General features: G+C 48.6%; 8 protein-coding genes across 8 annotated transcripts; 5 read left to right on the forward strand and 3 right to left on the reverse strand.

Annotated features, from left to right (window-relative positions):
- Nucleotides 1-43: 43 nt before the first annotated feature.
- Nucleotides 44-2,136, forward strand: ASPWEDRAFT_114071 (putative NAD+ kinase Utr1; the record flags this gene model as incomplete). Its single annotated transcript, XM_040828461.1, has 2 exons — nucleotides 44-1,577; nucleotides 1,631-2,136. 2 exons carry the CDS (start codon nucleotides 44-46, stop codon nucleotides 2,134-2,136), a joined length of 2,040 nt encoding a protein of 679 aa, XP_040687433.1.
- A 338-nt stretch (nucleotides 2,137-2,474) lies between these two features.
- Nucleotides 2,475-4,062, reverse strand: ASPWEDRAFT_41625 (GAF domain-containing protein). The gene is made up of 4 exons (XM_040835608.1): nucleotides 3,714-4,062; nucleotides 3,498-3,606; nucleotides 3,046-3,383; nucleotides 2,475-2,963 (listed from the first exon to the last, which is right to left on the reverse strand). The coding sequence occupies exons 1-4, from the start codon at nucleotides 3,714-3,716 to the stop codon at nucleotides 2,853-2,855; spliced, it is 561 nt and encodes a 186-aa protein (XP_040687434.1). The 5' UTR covers nucleotides 3,717-4,062; the 3' UTR covers nucleotides 2,475-2,852.
- A 99-nt stretch (nucleotides 4,063-4,161) lies between these two features.
- On the forward strand, nucleotides 4,162-5,869 carry ASPWEDRAFT_157044 (agmatinase; the record flags this gene model as incomplete). Its single annotated transcript, XM_040829722.1, has 8 exons — nucleotides 4,162-4,587; nucleotides 4,642-4,836; nucleotides 4,910-5,063; nucleotides 5,119-5,142; nucleotides 5,213-5,234; nucleotides 5,283-5,325; nucleotides 5,376-5,604; nucleotides 5,664-5,869. The coding sequence occupies exons 1-8, from the start codon at nucleotides 4,333-4,335 to the stop codon at nucleotides 5,867-5,869; spliced, it is 1,128 nt and encodes a 375-aa protein (XP_040687435.1). The 5' UTR covers nucleotides 4,162-4,332.
- A 66-nt stretch (nucleotides 5,870-5,935) lies between these two features.
- ASPWEDRAFT_543025 (putative GABA permease) lies at nucleotides 5,936-8,035 on the reverse strand. Its single transcript, XM_040838035.1, has 5 exons — nucleotides 7,768-8,035; nucleotides 7,643-7,703; nucleotides 7,360-7,592; nucleotides 6,470-7,312; nucleotides 5,936-6,420 (listed from the first exon to the last, which is right to left on the reverse strand). Exons 1-5 carry the CDS (start codon nucleotides 7,847-7,849, stop codon nucleotides 6,053-6,055), a joined length of 1,587 nt encoding a protein of 528 aa, XP_040687436.1. The 5' UTR covers nucleotides 7,850-8,035; the 3' UTR covers nucleotides 5,936-6,052.
- A 1,007-nt stretch (nucleotides 8,036-9,042) lies between these two features.
- On the forward strand, nucleotides 9,043-9,877 carry ASPWEDRAFT_52166 (SDR family NAD(P)-dependent oxidoreductase; the record flags this gene model as incomplete). Its single annotated transcript, XM_040837714.1, has 2 exons — nucleotides 9,043-9,505; nucleotides 9,567-9,877. 2 exons carry the CDS (start codon nucleotides 9,043-9,045, stop codon nucleotides 9,875-9,877), a joined length of 774 nt encoding a protein of 257 aa, XP_040687437.1.
- Nucleotides 9,878-9,986: 109 nt separating this feature from the next.
- Nucleotides 9,987-10,385, reverse strand: ASPWEDRAFT_173194 (CVNH domain-containing protein; the record flags this gene model as incomplete). Its single annotated transcript, XM_040831035.1, has 2 exons — nucleotides 9,987-10,186; nucleotides 10,253-10,385. The coding sequence occupies 2 exons, from the start codon at nucleotides 10,383-10,385 to the stop codon at nucleotides 9,987-9,989; spliced, it is 333 nt and encodes a 110-aa protein (XP_040687438.1).
- A 239-nt stretch (nucleotides 10,386-10,624) lies between these two features.
- ASPWEDRAFT_41628 (aldo/keto reductase) lies at nucleotides 10,625-12,224 on the forward strand. Its single transcript, XM_040835609.1, has one exon. It carries the CDS (start codon nucleotides 11,008-11,010, stop codon nucleotides 12,031-12,033), a length of 1,026 nt encoding a protein of 341 aa, XP_040687439.1. The 5' UTR covers nucleotides 10,625-11,007; the 3' UTR covers nucleotides 12,034-12,224.
- Nucleotides 12,225-15,228: 3,004 nt separating this feature from the next.
- ASPWEDRAFT_114055 (uncharacterized protein) lies at nucleotides 15,229-16,194 on the forward strand (the record flags this gene model as incomplete). Its single annotated transcript, XM_040828459.1, has 1 exon — nucleotides 15,229-16,194. A coding segment is annotated over one exon (966 nt), but the record flags the coding sequence as incomplete, so codon positions are not given.
- Between the last annotated feature and the right edge of the window lie 67 nt (nucleotides 16,195-16,261).

Genomic DNA, 16,261 nt, shown 5'->3' on the forward strand with positions numbered 1-16,261 from the left:
CAAAAAAAAAAGAAATTAATAGAAATTCGACACCTCATCTTCCATGGCGTCTTCTTCCTCTTCCAGCCATGGCATTTTGAACCATCCTCCACCCTCTCACAACATTCCTTCGCGGACGCCCGTTCCTCAAACTGCTGATTCGGACTCTGCTGCCCCGTCCTGCGCATCATCTTCACCGTCCGCACCGGAGACATCCAGCCTCGCCCCACCGATCTTAGCACCTCAGACTCAGCTCGCTCAGTCTCATCTTTCTCAGCTCCCTCCAACTCCTCCACCCTCAGCTTCCACTGTCGGTACATCACTCCTCCAGGACTATGCCTTCAATATAGACCCTTCTCAGACGAGGAACGAGACTCACACGAGTGATTCCGCTGTCGGACCCTCCAGCTCCAGCAAAACCACATCGCAAAAGGTCGAGCGCACTCGGGGAGACACATTGCCTTCATCTCCATTTCTGGCTTTTCGCTCCAAGGCATCGTTGGGTAATCATCGCAAAAACGCCCTTTCCAGCGACTCGATCCCTCGTCAAACCATCATGAAGGCGCTAGCATCCCGACAATCCATGTCGAATAACAACAACAATCCTAACATGCCGCTGGCGGCCTCTCTGGGGCTTCTTCCCAACAGCTCCAATCCCAGCCCTCCGGAAGACAAGGAGCGGCGATCGAGTAATCCGTCGTCGCAAAAATTATCCGCTGCGCTTTCCAACTTACAACTCGGTCAATATTTAGAAAACGCCCCTTCGAATGCCCGGTTGGCCCTGCAATCTCCCTGTTTCTTCCACAAACGATTCGATGACGCCGTAAATATCCAGAAGGTGCTTGAAGAAATCCAAGATGACGAGTGGTTGTCCCCGTCGCGCTTGATGCAGACGGCAACAGGAGTGCGTGAGGTTTCAAAGCAACTGCAGCGACGACCCATAAAACGTGCGGTAAAGACCGTCATGATTGTTACCAAGGCGAGGGATAACAGCTTGATACCATTAACTCGCGACGTGACCGAGTGGCTTCTCTCCACACCTCGATATGGGAGCGACCTGGGTGTCAATGTCTACGTCGATGCCAAGTTGCGCAACTCCAAACGGTTCGATGCGCCCGGGCTTTTACAAAAGGAACCTCGGTACGAAAATATGCTGCATTACTGGACTCCAGATCTTTGCTGGACAGCTCCGGAGAAGTTTGATCTCGTCCTCACCTTGGGAGGAGATGGTACCGTGCTCTTTACTTCATGGCTGTTCCAACGCATCGTGCCCCCGGTTTTCTGTTTCTCCCTGGGCAGTCTGGGATTTTTGACTAATTTTGAGTTCGAAAACTACAAAACCCATCTGAATGCCGTCATGGGCGATGTTGGGATGCGAGTCAATCTGCGGATGCGCTTCACTTGTACAGTATTCCGCAAGGATAGGAGTAAGGGTGCCGAAGCGGGCGCAGTCGAAGAAGGTGAACAATTTGAGGTTCTCAACGAGTTGGTCATCGACCGGGGTCCTTCGCCATACGTGTCAAATCTCGAACTTTATGCCGACAATGATCTTCTTACTGTGGTGCAAGCTGATGGCTGTATTTTCTCCACACCGACCGGTACGTTTCTCAATTGAGATTTAAAAACATTCTCAACTAACATTATTCCTCAGGATCAACCGCTTACTCCCTCTCTGCCGGTGGTTCACTCATCCACCCATCCATCCCCGGCATCCTACTTACTCCCATATGTCCGCACACCCTTTCTTTCCGCCCTATGGTCTTGTCCGATTCATTGCTTCTTCGCATCGCAGTTCCAAATGGATCTCGCTCAACTGCCTACTGCTCTTTCGATGGCAAAGGCCGCGTGGAGCTTCGTCAGGGCGACTATGTCACAGTAGAGGCTAGTCAGTACCCCTTCCCAACTGTGGTCTCAGGTAGCGGAGAGTGGTTCCAGAGCGTCCAGCGGGCACTACGCTGGAACACACGGGGAGCCGTGCAGAAAAGCTGGCACGGCCCCGAAGGCGATGCCGATTCATCCCCCGAAGATGAAGAATGGGACATTGACACCGATGCCGGCCTAACCGGCACCGACAGCGGCGTGGGTCCTAGTGAAGATGGGGATGCCATGCTATCCACCAGTCCTATGAGACGACAGATGAGTCTCCTGAACATGTAGCGGGCTACATTTATTCCTACCCGCTTCTCGCATACATCTTGGCCTTTGTTCTTTGCCACATGCATATACAACAACTAGCATTTTAATCATGCGGTTACAGAAATCGGTTTGGCGCTCAGGGTATATTTTATTTTTCTTTTACAGGAGCCGGGGACATTGATTTCTTTCATGGCATTTTCTATTTCGGATAGCGACGGCTTATATATAGATTTATCAGGGACATCTGCGACTTTTGGAGATGACAATCTTTACATTATAGAACTTTTATTTGATGGGGAATATATTCACTTCTGTGTCAGCGAATGTTTGTTTTTTCTTTACTGTTCTGGGTTTGTTTGCCCTGGTCCAGAATATTACACTTCTAGAATTTGTCCAAGCATGTTATATTTTATCAGAACATTGTGAAACAATATACTGCTGGTTGATCCTTCAACACTTCAATCCAATATGTCCTATAATCCGTATACACCTGTAGGTATTCGCTGATGATATATATGCTTAAGCTCACAGAATCAACGTTTTCACCTGACTCTGACCATGCAATCTGGTGGTGACTCTTGACCCGTACCAACTCCAAAGCCAGGACCCGGTGTGTACGAGGAGCATCAAAGCCAGCCAATCCCATATATGCAGGCGTTTATCCCAGCCAGGGCGTCAATCGTCAAAATCCTCCTCTTTTGTCGCTTTTGTTCTAAAAATCTCAATCACATGAATGCCTACCAATCACAGCTCTCGGACAGCAGAGCTGCCAGGGCCTCGAGGTGCTTCTTATCCTCATCATCGAAACCAGATGGCTCCGCACAGTCGACATCAATAATCGCAACCGTCTAATTCATCAAACCAGACAAAAAGTCAGCGTAACAATCCATAAACTAACCAAAATCTATCCTGGAAAAATAAGATACTAACCTCCCCATTCGCCAAAATCGGCACCACGATCTCACTCCTACTATCCGCATCACAAGCAATATGGCCCGGGAAGCTCAACACGTCTGCAACGAGGACCGTCTCGCGCTTCTCGGCGGCGGTACCGCACACGCCCTTTCCGAACTTGATTTGCTGGCATGCGGGCTTGCCCTGGAAGGGGCCTAGGACGAGGATGTCTTTCTTTGGGGGTGTGGGCGAGGGGGATAAGGTGGGGAATTTATCATCGCGGATGTAGAAACCGGCCCAGTTTACGGAGGAGGAGGGGGAGGGGAGAGCGGCGTAGGCATGCCAGAGGAGGGAGGCGACGTTGGAGAAGTTGCTTTTATCTGTAAGTTGCCATGCTGTCGTGTGAATTTGGCGACATTCTCACCTAACCTGTTGTGTTCAAGTCAGTATGTTTCGAATCTTCAGTCGCAGTCGCAAACGAAAACCACTTACCCAATTGCGCTGTCCATAGACCAATCCCTGCGCTTGTTCAAGAACCTGGGTGTATACTTCTGTCTTGGACAGTCCAGGCTGGAAATAAGAAGAGTCTGCGTGAGGCTGTTGAGTTTGGAGCATTAGCATCGGTTGCTGGATAATCGCAACGTATCGCATCTGTCGCGGACTGCGACGTTCTCCAAATGAGGGGTTTGAGAGTCATATCGTACCATGATGTTGAATAGTGATAAAAAAAAATAGCGCACAGTATTTCAGAGTACTATATCAGGTTGAATTGACGCCAGTGATCGATCGACAGGGAGCTGCTGCGTTGTGTCGAGGATGAGTTTGAAGCTTTTTTTATTACGTCTTTGTTCGTGGGATTCGGGGTAGACGGAGTTAAGCAAGTGGGGGGAGAACGAAAAGGTCCACCTAGGAAATTCTTGGATGTTTTATAGAACAAGTTGAGTAGAAAGATGTTAATATGAATAGAATTGTTGTATGGGGTTGAAATAAGATAATGATGGTGTCACAAAACATCGAGATGGCATCAACGTGAAGATGTCTTGACATTTCGACTCCACCCCGCATCGACGATCAGTGTATACATTCACCAACAACCCCTCATTCAAGGATTGTACTTATGCTTCAGATTAAATATTACAAATGCATCAGCCAGGATGATTGCCAAGGACAGACACATTGACTCCAAATCGTCGGGTGCAGTTACTTATCTCAGTGTTGCTCGATAAGCCTGGATGCTTATCATGAAATCAGTATTTATTCAGACACTGCCTTCATGGGCTTCCTTTGACTGCATCTCCAATACAATCCCTATAAGCAGAAATCATGCACGCTGCCAATATCGCTCTTTTATTCATTTCCTGCACCTTCGCCAGAGACATCTTCTTCCCTCCCATCGCAGGAGTCGCTGATTCAAGACAAGTTCCGCTCGGTGTGGATGAGACAGTCGACATCATCACAGGCAGTCAATTCTCGGGCCTGACAACTTTTGCACATGTCCCTTATGTGAATTGCTTCGTGGATGCTGAAGCCAAACACCAGCCATACGATATTGCCTTTCTAGGAGCTCCATTTGATACGGTACTTTCTCCATATCGTCTGAGTCGTTCAATTCTAATCATGTTTACACAACAGGGCGTCACCTCTCGACCGGGTGCCAGATTCGGTCCTACTGGAATCCGGCTCGGTGCTCGACGACTTAAAGGATGGAGTATCTACACAGGCGAGAATGTACTGGACAGCTGGGCTAAAATTGTTGACTGTGGGGATGCCCCGTTGACCGTCCTCGATAATACTGTTGCGTTGAAGCAGCTTGATTTGGCACACAAGGTAACTGCACCCAGGCTTCGTTTAAAACATTCTCGATGGGAGTAGAACTAATCAGTTTCATTGCCATTGCTAGGTCGTTTCTTCCCGTCCTGCAAACACTAGCAGCATATCGCCTGTTCCTCGTATCATAACACTCGGCGGAGATCACACCACGACATTATCGGCTTTGAGATCAACAGAAAAGCATTGGGGGCCGGTATCGGTTATTCATTTCGACAGTCATATTGGTGTGTGGCTGCTGTTCTCGTCTTGGGCGTCGTTTAGGCTAACCTTTCCATGTAGATACTTGGGATCCTAATGTACTGGGTATGTCGACGGCTTTCTAGCTAATTTTGTATTGCTTCCACTGAATACTTGCTAATAATCATTGGAACAGGTGGTGGAGTGTCTCACTATGCGTACGTATATTCATTCCTAATTTCGCTTTCCTACTAATCAATCCTCAGCGGCGTCAACCACGGCACGTTCCTCCACATAGCCCATGAAGAGGTACATACCTACATCACATATACACCCCAAGAAATATCTAACAAAACCAGAATCTCATTCGCAACACCTCCATCCACGTCGGCATCCGCGCCCCCGTGAATCGTCCCAAAGGCGCCGACATCCGCAATGACATCCGCTGCGGCTTCGAGATCATCAAAGCACGAGACCTCGACCAAATAGGTATGAAAGGTGTTATTGATAAGATTAAGGAGCGTGTTGGTGAGAGTAGAGTTTATATCTCTGTTGATATCGATGTTTTGGATCCTGCTTTTGCGCCGGGTGAGTTTGCCCCTTTCTTTCCGCGTATGTATAGATGGAACTTTACTAATTGGATGAAGCAACTGGGACTGCTGAGCCGGGTGGGTTTACCACGAGAGAACTTCTGTCCATTCTTGACGGTCTGCGTGGATTGCCTGTTGTTGGTGGTGATGTGGTTGAGGTTTCTCCCATCTATGATAGCGCCGGCGAAACAACTGGTTTGGCGGCGGCTGAGGTTGCGAATTCTTTGCTTGCACTGATGATTGCTGTGCCTGTTGTGCCGTGAGTGTATACAGCTGTAACTGTAGTTCGGATGTTAATGATTTAATGATCTATACGATATGGGCAAGACGAGCTCATTGAATTCACATTTACCTTATATTAATACATATTTCTGTCGCTAAATTCATAAAGCTATAGGCTATAGACTATAAGATAATATAGTTGATTTATATCAATGGATGGGTAATTATTCCTTTTTCGAATCGACAGTCCCCTCAACCACACCTCCTGACTCTCCCTCGGCCTTCTCACCTCTTAGCACGCTCATACCACCCGGCCCGGTGAAGTGTTTTCGACCGGTTGTCACCCAGGTCACGGCGCTGATAAGTCCAATGACACCGATGGCAGCTGATGTATAGTTCATCGAGTCTTTGCCGACCGGATAAGTTGTAGGGAAGTTAAAGGTTATGGCAGCAAAGAGAAGGAAGAGGAGTCCAAGCAAATTAAGAGCGATAGAGACCGGCAGGGGTAGGGAGAAGGGGCCGTTAAGGTGTGTCTTGTGACCTGTCATGTATCCCATGAGACGACTGAAAAGAGCGATGGCATATGAAACGTCTGCATGATTAGCGGCTATTCAAGAAGGCAGGATAGAGAGGAAACTTACAGAAGCCTTCCGTAGCGATGGCAATGACTGTTTCAAACCCAGTTGTGGTGCCAAAGTCAATGGCGTCCAACGCGAGTTGTACAACAAGGGTGAGAAGGACTGCGTTGACAGGCACCTGGCGCTTGCTTTCCACCTTGGAGAACACCTTGGAAAATGGGAGACCCTGGTCCCGAGCAAACGCATATACCGAACGAGATCCTTCAGCCAGAAGGTTGTTTCCAGCGACGATGACGATGACGGCAATCATGCTCGATAGAATGCATGTACCGGCTTTGCTGCCGGTGGAATCATAGAAGATCTGGATTACAGGCACACCAGTGGTCGTGGCGGCAGTTTCTTCGATGTCGCCAATGCAGAAGCAGAGGGTCAGGAGGAAGGCGAAACCGGTCACGGCACCCAGCACGACGGAGAGGATGATCGCTTTGGGTGCTTCCTTGGAGGCCGATTTCATTTCTTCGGTCATGTGGGATGGCGCATCGTAACAGCACATACCGAAGCATGCCTGCAGAATTCCCACAATGGCAGCCATGGAGGAACCCCAGCCGGTGAAGTTTTGGAATTCCTGAAAAACGAAAGAGGGAGATTGCATGTTATCGTTGGTAGCAAGGATTGTGATCATGGTGACCAAGAACGAGCCAACGTTCCAAATCAGAATGAAACGAGAGAGACGATTGAGAAGATGAGATCCCCAGATATTGATACCGGTCGACATGAACGCGATGAGGTAGGCTACTAGCACTGTCTGCCAGCGCTCGATTGTGTATTCAGGGAAGACCAGATTGGCCATACCGAGGACGAAGTTGGCACCGATGGAGTTATTCGTTGCTCCCATAGCGAGAATGCCTGTATATCGTCAATTATTGAATCACGCAGCATCAAAAGGAACGTACCGATAAGCATAAACCAGCCACTAATATATGAAAGCCCTCGTGCAATTTTTGGAGGAGCTAGGGCAGCAACCCAAGAATACTGGCCACCAGCGACGGGGTACATGGAGCACATCTCTGCCATGGGAATAGCAACCGCCAGAGTGAGAAGACTGACGGCGATGAAACTAAACACCATGACTGGAGGTCCTCCCGATGTGACACCCACGATGAATACACCGCTCAACGCTGTCCATCTGTCGGAAATTAGGCAAGAATGACTATCGAGAAGAGCGAGGATACTCACGAGGTGACTATGCTGAAACTAAAACCAATCATGCCCAGCAACCCAAAGGATCGCTTGAGCTCTAAGAGAAGTCAGCAATCTATTCACTGTAAAAAGAATTATCTGGATGTAGAAAGCAATCTTACCCTGCTCGTACCCAAGACCCTCCAAACGGACATCTTCATTAGTTGTGTCGTGAAAGACCTGGTTATCCTCATCTTTCTTCATGATGGCGGTTGTATACGCTGGCTGAGAATGTGACGATCAGGGTCTCTCCCCAGAGGAGTCAATCGCCTTTTAAGAGACCCGAGCGCCATCTCCAACTTTGCCCCAAGAGCCATACTTCGTGTTTATCGGTAGCCAAATGCCTGTCGAGTATAAACGGTTGGCCAGATAGCCCGACAATGGCTGATAGCGATAAGATAGATGCACTAAAGGCATTTCCGCATCGAGAAAGTTGGCGCGATGGACGGTGGAACCCTCGAATAACTGCGGGGAAGACACGCCGGCTGGCACCGACATCAAGCCATCGTTTATCAAGGATGATAGGGATGTTTTTCTGTCGAATAAATCGAATAGCTAAAATATTAGCGACATTTAATGACAGCCATTTGCCATTGGCATGTGTCAAGCAGTGGCGCTTATCGTGAAGGATTCAGGGGTTGGCTGGCTTCGGGTTATTCTTCAACCCAGCTAGCTTCATGGTTTCAGAGACAGGATAGAACATGCTGTGAAACCAAGCCTGGTCATTTGGCTATGGAAAAGCAGTCTGTAACAGCAGTCCTAAACTTGAGAAGTGGTACTGAGTTTGAGTATCTCATAATTAAGACCGGACAAGCTTTGATCCATTCGCAGTGAATGATGAGCCTTGGTTCAAGTGTTGATCGAATGGACTTGTCATGTTCCGCTTTGGGTAATAGGGTTAGGGTTCTGGGGGTCAGGAGGAGAAACAGACAGCTTCGTCTTCTCTAGATGATATCTCCATGTTACTGATCTCATGCAATACTCGTTACAACACACACCGCTGATATCCGACCACGTGTCTACGATTGTATATACGAGGATGATAGGATATGTTAGCACTAGGGTACTGATGGTTGGCTTTAAGTGATCCAACTAGTATGATTCGATGCTTCAATATCAAACCTTTTTGCTGGTTTTCCATCGATATTCAGCCTTACTGAATGATCTGTTCCTCTGAGCTGCCATGACTCTTCCACAGCTATAGAAATCGCATCCATTGGCAAGATCAACATAGTTTACATCTTGCATATAAAACGCATGTCGGCGAGCCTGAGGAGATGCCCGAGCCAACGTGTCCCACGAAGGTCATTGCTTTTCGTGGAAGTATTAATTGACATTACACCGTCGCATCATGTCTATATTCTCTTTTCAGATCTACCTAGAGCCCGCAATTCACAATGTCTGCTGAACGTTTATCTGGAAAAACCTGTCTGGTCACCGGAGGCGCTGGTGGTTTAGGCAAGGCCATCGCAACCAAATTCCTGAGTGCCGGCGCCAACGTGGTCATCTGCGATATCAACGAGGATCGGGTGAAACAGACTTCAGAGGAGCTGTCGACAAGAGGGCCTTTCAAGGCTGTCGTTACCGATATCACAAACTCAGAATCCGTCAAGTCACTGTTTGACACAATCACGACAACATTCGGAAAGCTCGATGTCCTCGTCAACAATGCCGGGATCATGGATCGTTTTGATCCTGTGGGAGCCCTCGACGAGAACCTGTGGAACAAAGTAATTGCCGTCAACCTCACTGCTCCATTCCTCCTCAGCAAACTGGCTGTCAGCAACATGCTGGAAAACCAGACATCGGGCTGCATCATCAACATTTCATCAGTGGCTGGTAAATCCGGTTGGTCTGGAGGTAAGTCAATTCGAATAACACACAAGAACCAGTCCATCAATGCCATTCTAACTTGACCCAGGCGCCGCATACACAGCTAGCAAGCACGGTCTGGTCGGGTTGACCAAAAACACGGCTGCCTTTTATGGGAACAAAGGCATCCGCTGCAACGCGTTAATGCTCGGTGGTATGTCAACGAATATCGGTGATGCACTTCGGTCGGGGATTAATCAGGAGGGACATCAAAAGACCACGGATATCACGCGGGGTATTAAAGCTTCATTTTGCAATGTTGATGATGTTGCAGAGCTTTGTTTATCCTTGATCGGTACTACTATTGTCAATGGTGCTTGCATTGCTGCAGATGGTGGATTTAGTGCAACAGTGGGTTGATTTCTGATATAGCAGTTGTACATACATACAGGAGAACACATAAAAATACATAAGCTGATACCCGATTACTCCATCTCACTCTTCACATTCTATTATATCCAACCCACCCTCAAGACCCAACAGGTCGAAACACCAACTCACCCCCCTCATTCCGGATACTCTCCCCCAAATCCACAGACGCAGATTGTACACCCCCATGCCGATCATTCAACTGCGCATGTAACATTGGCCTCCCCTCCCCTCCTTCCAAAGCTAGATGAACCTGCGATGCGCTTTTTGTAAAGGAGTTATCGCCCCAGTGGAATTTCCCTACCAACACTTAAATATCAGTCTACTTGACCATGTACTGCTAGAAACTAGGAAAGGGAGACGCACCATTCACATTACCCAGATACTTATTCAGATCGATCTCAGAATACAGCCATGCATTCTTGCGGGTTCGGCAGTTTCCGGTTAGGATGTGGTTGTCTTTGAGGGTGATGTTTTGGGATGATTTGTGGAAGGCCATGGTTTTAGTTTAATGTATATTTGAGTTTTCTCTTTACGTATCCTGGTATGTTTTGTATGAATGTCAAGGTTAAGGAGAGTTAAAGTGGAGCTGACTGTGTTGGTTTTATAGAATGCAGTACTGTGTTTGGCCACTTTGTTTACGTCATTTTGGGTTCATATTGAGGCGAGTTGGGAGTGATGTTAGGTGTATTGTTAAATATATTATTCGACTATTTTAATTATCATAATATCTCAAGTAGAATGTCTGATGGGGGATAGGGAAATACCCATTGTTGCTGTTGATGATTATCGTTCCAGGCAGACTCGTGACGTACCTGCATAAGCAGTAAGCACTTATGGACTACGTACCATGTCTACCTAGCTGAAAAGACCCAATATTGGTATAGCATCAAATTTACAGCTCACCATATACCCATGCTTTGGTCTCATCTAGACAATCGCAACGTAACCCCCGCAGCCTAAACCCACTAAATTAATAATATGGTGTTCAGTATCGGAGGTAGTGGATATAAAATCCTAAGTCCGCTCAACTGTTCAAGGTATATAAACAAGCGATTGCTCTTACCTTCAGCTCCCAACTCACAATTCAATTCAATTTATTCCATTCCATAATCTCCAATATGAAGTACGTGCAACTCGGTTCGAGCGGTCTCCGCGTGTCGCCCATCTGCGTCGGCTGCATGAGCTATGGCGAACCCAAAGGACAATTCAACTGGTCCACACCCGAAGACGAAGCCCTCCCCGTGCTAGACCACTGCTACCAGTCTGGTCTCAACTTTTTCGACACGGCCAATATCTACTCAAACGGTGTTTCGGAGGAGATTCTGGGCAAAGCGATCAAGCAATTCAACTGGCGCCGCGAAAACGTCGTCATCGCGACCAAGGTCTGGGGCCCTGTTGGTCGTGGTCTTGAGAATGCACTCTTTATGAGTGAGGAGGAGAGAGACAATTCCGGCTACGTCAATCAGTACGGACTCAGTCGGAAACATATCTTCGACAGCATCGATGCGAGTTTGAAACGGTTGGGTCTTGAGTATGTGGATCTATTGCAGATTCACCGATTCGATCCTCACACGCCTCCCAAGGAGACCATGGAAGCGTTGCATGATGTCGTCAAGTCCGGGAAGGTGAGGTACATTGGGGCCTCGTCTATGTGGGCGCATCAACTCATGGAGTACCAATACACCGCGAGGATGAACGGCTGGACCGAGTTCATCTCTATGCAGAACCTGTACAATGCTCTGTACCGGGAAGAGGAGAGGGAGATGATACCTGCTTGCACCAAGTTTGGAATGGGTATCATTCCGTGGAGTCCCATCGCCGCGGGAGGTCTGGCACGGCCGGTCAAGGCCCTCACTGAGACGAAGAGAGGAGGGGGCATGATTTTCAGTCAGGGTATTTCAGAGGCGGATACCAAGATTATCGAGAAGGTTGAGGAGATTGCGAACAGCCGTGGTGTCGCTATGGCTACTGTGGCTGTGGCTTATTGTCTGTCCAAGCCGTTCATCACGTCACCCATTCTGGGAATGAGCAAGAAGGAGAGAGTGGACGAGGCCCTCCAGGCGCTTGAGCTTAAACTCACTGAGGAGGAGATCAAGAGTATTGATGACCTGTACGTACCAAAGGCAGTGCTCGGACATAGGTAGTGTGACAGCGTTTGAGCTGGAGTGTTGAACATAATATGAATTCTCCATTGACTGAATGCCTTATCCCATAAATATCCTTTGCCAAAATGCCAGTGCTTATTCGTTGTCTGTGCTTTTTGATAATCTGGCCAGACCTACTGTCTACTGGTTGTAGATATGAAGTAGAAAACATCCAGCATTGCCCATTGGATGCCCCATCACCCTACTGCGTATTCTGACGCGCGTTTTAAAAAAGAGAGGCCTAAATCCAACCACATAGGCTGAGCAATCCGAGTGACTGACAAATAATAGAATGACTCACGCCAGCCGTGATAGTGTTCCAGAACCCAACCCCTTCTTTCCGAATGTAAGCGAACCGGGACCTCGTAATTCTGACAGTTTGAATGAGCACTAGGGCTGAGAAACGATGTCGTTGGTTTCCAGATACCGGGAGCTTGGGACTAATGCAATGTGATTCCGACAAAGCGTTGGCTAGGAAGAAATGATGTTCACATCGATCTCATGCAGGCCGACCATGAATATGGCAATGATATCCCTGAATAATTTCCTCAGGACGACCGGACGTTTTTTCCGGTACTGTGGGGAAGGTCTGGATGAGTTGGTGAATAGAGTAGATTCCCCTGCATGATGCAGTCACCTTCAGCACGAGGATGTCCAGCTCTAGGCCATGTCTTGCATCGCCTCGATCACCCGTACATAGATAGGCTGCAGAAGGTGACGAGTGTGATGAGTTGACTCAAAACCGGTTATGGGGACGACCAAGTATAGAAAACATCCTCGGCCAAGGGTCATCCGAAATTGAGCCCAGCACGCGTGACTGATCTACCGCAGACGACCGTAGTAAAAGCTCAGGATAGGACCCAAATCCCGAGCTCGTACTCTTAACTTTAGATGGTCTTCATCAGGGACCGACAATCCCGGTGCACAGTCCCTCGGGGGGGGTGCGCCTTGTGCCGATGCCTATGCTGCAAGTTAACCCATTTGGACGGACCGAACCTTTGTGATGACGAGCTGGAACACACACAGAAAAAAAAGGGATGGAAGATAATTTGTGGCGTCTTCCAAGACGACAGCCTTGTTGGAGATGACACGGTGGGTTGCCTGTCTAACCGCAGGCAAACAGAATTCCCGGGAAGGGGGACAGCCAAGAGGCCAGATTGCCTCGATTAAGAGCATTTTTATTAAGATCCCGACTGTGATGTCTTGTATCAAGGGAGCTTGTGTGCATTTGGATGGATCTTATTGGGGGACACGGAGGAAAAAAAAAGCAACAGCTGAGGTATCATCCAGTAGGCGATTGTCGCTCAACACAGTGTGGGATGAAGCAAGAAATCCCGGATGGCCAGGGGTGGAGGATGTCGGCTGATCCATCAACCAGAGGGCGATGACGCTATCTGGAACCATTTCATCACATCCTCAAGTGAATATTCAAGACCAGAAGGGGGGTTAATATAGACGTGGTGTTTCAGTTGCGTAGTAGCTGGACGATCGCCTGTGCATTGGAACATTTGCATGAGGGCTGCCTGGATCTGGGGATGATAGTCACCATGAAGCCCGCGACTAGTGAAGCAATATATGACCTGCAGAAAGTTCGGCCGTTGGTCCGTCTAGTGGCCTTAGTTGGCAATGGGCTGCCAGTCGCCGTCCAGCATGACTCGGGCAGATCAACCGATGCTCTCCACCCACGATGGAAGCAGGAAATCGGCCTTGATTCTCTTTAGTCACCCGAGTCTTGCGTGTGGTTGCAACACTAGATAGTAGATAGCTCGCTAGTCAGATAGTTCTGCTGATATGCCAGTGGTATGTTCCTGCCTGGTGCTTAAAAGGATATTCGTATCCGCTGCCTCCCAGTCGTGCATTTGCAGCACAGACATCGAGAAAAAGAAAGCAAAAAATAGCTGACTCTGACATGCGAGTGTACAGCCCCCATGTTTCTATTTGTCTTGCACACCTTGCCACTTCTCTCTTTGACCGACTGATCGCCTGTCATATATGATCAGACCCCGATATAACAATCCTTCCTGCTCCCACACGCTGCCCATATCATATCATCGCATTACTCCATCTGGGTGGATGCAGCTGCCCACTAAGCGATAGTGTCCGTCCGGGTCCTCAGGAACCAATCAGCCACCAAAGTTACCGCCTATCAATATCTGCTGCCATTACTGAAAGATACGGAGAAAATATTACAGATTAAAAGAAAAAGAAAAAAGGCAACAAAGAGCTCTGCAATATCTGTATGTGATCCTTCTGATTTTTCATTCTATTCTTATTTTATCTCATTCTTTTCTTTGTTTGCTGTTCCTCTTTGTCTATCGGATCCCCCTTGCGCAGGTGGAGTCGGTACCGTGGCGTATTCGTACCGTACCGTACCGCCTGCCCCTCCATGGATGCCGCTGATTCCCGCCATGACGCCATGTCACGTTTTGTTCTGCCTTGTTTGTGACAGTCTGCTTTTTCCCCGCAAACTAATCAATTTGCTTTTTAGGGAGGGAGTTGTAATATATTGTTTGTGATTACAAGAGTAGATGTGAAGGAGGGTTGGAAAGGGAACAGAAACGAAAAAAGCAAAAAAAGAAGAAAAGCAAAAAAAGTGAAACACAAAAAAAAATTAACCATTGAAAGAGGAGGGGAAATCCATTGCTAATCCTCGTCTGCATTGCCTGACAGTAGTGGGCGAGGGTGATTCTTTGGGCAACGAAAAGCGTCGCAGAAGAGACAGAAAAAACATCAGAAGCAACAGTTAAAACCCGCTCAATGGCTGCCTCTCCACCATCTTCTTTCTTCTCTGCCTCTTCTTCTCCTCCATCTCCGTCCTTTTATCCTTCTTCCCACAGTTCACTCTCTCCACCTCTCCTCAGTAAGTTCCCATCTTCGATCTCGACGGATACACGTACCCTCACATGTACATCCATCCAATCCCCGCCTCTCTCCATCTCCACCTTTCCCTCTCATCCATCAATCATTCTGCCCCGTCATTTTAGCATTCCAAGACTTCGCTGGCATTCCTCCTCAATTCCTTCCAACTTTTTTTTTCTTCCCCTTCCCTGCCCTCCTCTTTGTTTCTTTGCAGTTGAAACAACCTCCACTTGACACGTGTGTTGCACGGCTCTCGTCTCATCTTCCATTGCCTCGTAAACGCCTTATGCTGATCGCGTGCTCTTAGCCAATTTCTCTTCTTCATCACGGCCCCTCTCGCATCGCTCCTCTGATTTACATGCTAGAGACCATTTGGAGAGCTTAATCACCAAGCACGGTCACCCCACACCCGTTTCGTTGTCATCGCTCCGGGACTTGACAGCAACTTCGTCTACATATAATCCCCCCTCACCACTCTCCCGTCCGACTTCTCCGGTCTCAGACACTATCGATTCTTTGGAAACTCTGTCTCTCTCCAGTTCGACCACTCGACCAATCCCCATTCCCAAAAGGTCTTCATCGTCACACGAGGACGACCTACCCGTCACCCCTCTCACAGGGCGCTTCGACAAAGGCGACTACTTTCCGCACCGTGACCACCGGCGCACTCCAGCCGACAGAAAACCGGAGATCTCAAGACACAAAAAAGCACACAGCCGACACGGTCCTCATTCATCACATTCCAAACGTTCTTCAAGGATGCGTGCCGAAAGCTCGACCTTCTACTCCCCTGTTTCCCCGGCCATGTCTCCATCTGGACGCCCTTCTTCTCCACAGCCATCCAGAACACAGAACACGACCAAATCAGTGCCCTCCTTCCATCTTGGAAGCCTTCCTCGATACCACCCAGCCGTGTACCAGCAACAAAGCAGCTCGCAAGGCTTCACAGCACAGCAGCCTCCCTCGCCGCGGCAAACTCGCCAGCACACTTATCGGACATCATCTAGCTCGCGAGAAAACAGTATGTGGCAGTACCGAGAACTCGTGGAAAGTGTAACCAGAACCCCCACAGGATCACTCGGCCAAAGCCCATCTGCCCCAAGATTAGACCCCCTTCGCAGCCCAGGCCCTGTCACCCCCTTGACGTTGGAAGAAGCAAGCGGTTACCTCGCCGGCGGTGCAAACAATTCCGATCCCTCTTCAAGGGACACCGCCGCCGCGCCAGATCTAGTGGAAAGACTCCTTGCCCGTGAAAACGAGCGAGCTCGACAGAAGAGCAGAATGACTGCCAAGGGCCGGTGATAACTTCAGACAAAATATCTGACTGGATGCTACCACACGAGCCCACGCAGTCAATTGTTCACTATCT

The sequence above is a fragment of the Aspergillus wentii genome, assembly GCF_001890725.1.
Source record: "Aspergillus wentii DTO 134E9 unplaced genomic scaffold ASPWEscaffold_5, whole genome shotgun sequence".
NCBI classification, from domain to species: domain Eukaryota; kingdom Fungi; phylum Ascomycota; class Eurotiomycetes; order Eurotiales; family Aspergillaceae; genus Aspergillus; species Aspergillus wentii.

Coding starts and splice junctions, on each gene's coding strand:
- ASPWEDRAFT_41625 (XM_040835608.1), bottom strand. Junction 3,384..3,497: donor TGGACAGCGCAATTGGGTAA/GTGGTTTTCGTT, acceptor TTACAGATAAAA/GCAACTTCTCCAACGTCGCC. Junction 2,964..3,045: donor CGATTTTGGCGAATGGGGAG/GTTAGTATCTTA, acceptor TTGATGAATTAG/ACGGTTGCGATTATTGATGT.
- ASPWEDRAFT_543025 (XM_040838035.1), bottom strand. CDS start 7,849: ATGAAGAAAGATGAGGATAACCAGGTCTTTCACGACACAACTAATGAA. Junction 7,593..7,642: donor AGTTTCAGCATAGTCACCTC/GTGAGTATCCTC, acceptor AATTTCCGACAG/ATGGACAGCGTTGAGCGGTG. Junction 6,421..6,469: donor CATCGCTACGGAAGGCTTCT/GTAAGTTTCCTC, acceptor CTAATCATGCAG/ACGTTTCATATGCCATCGCT.
- ASPWEDRAFT_41628 (XM_040835609.1), top strand. CDS start 11,008: ATGAAGTACGTGCAACTCGGTTCGAGCGGTCTCCGCGTGTCGCCCATC.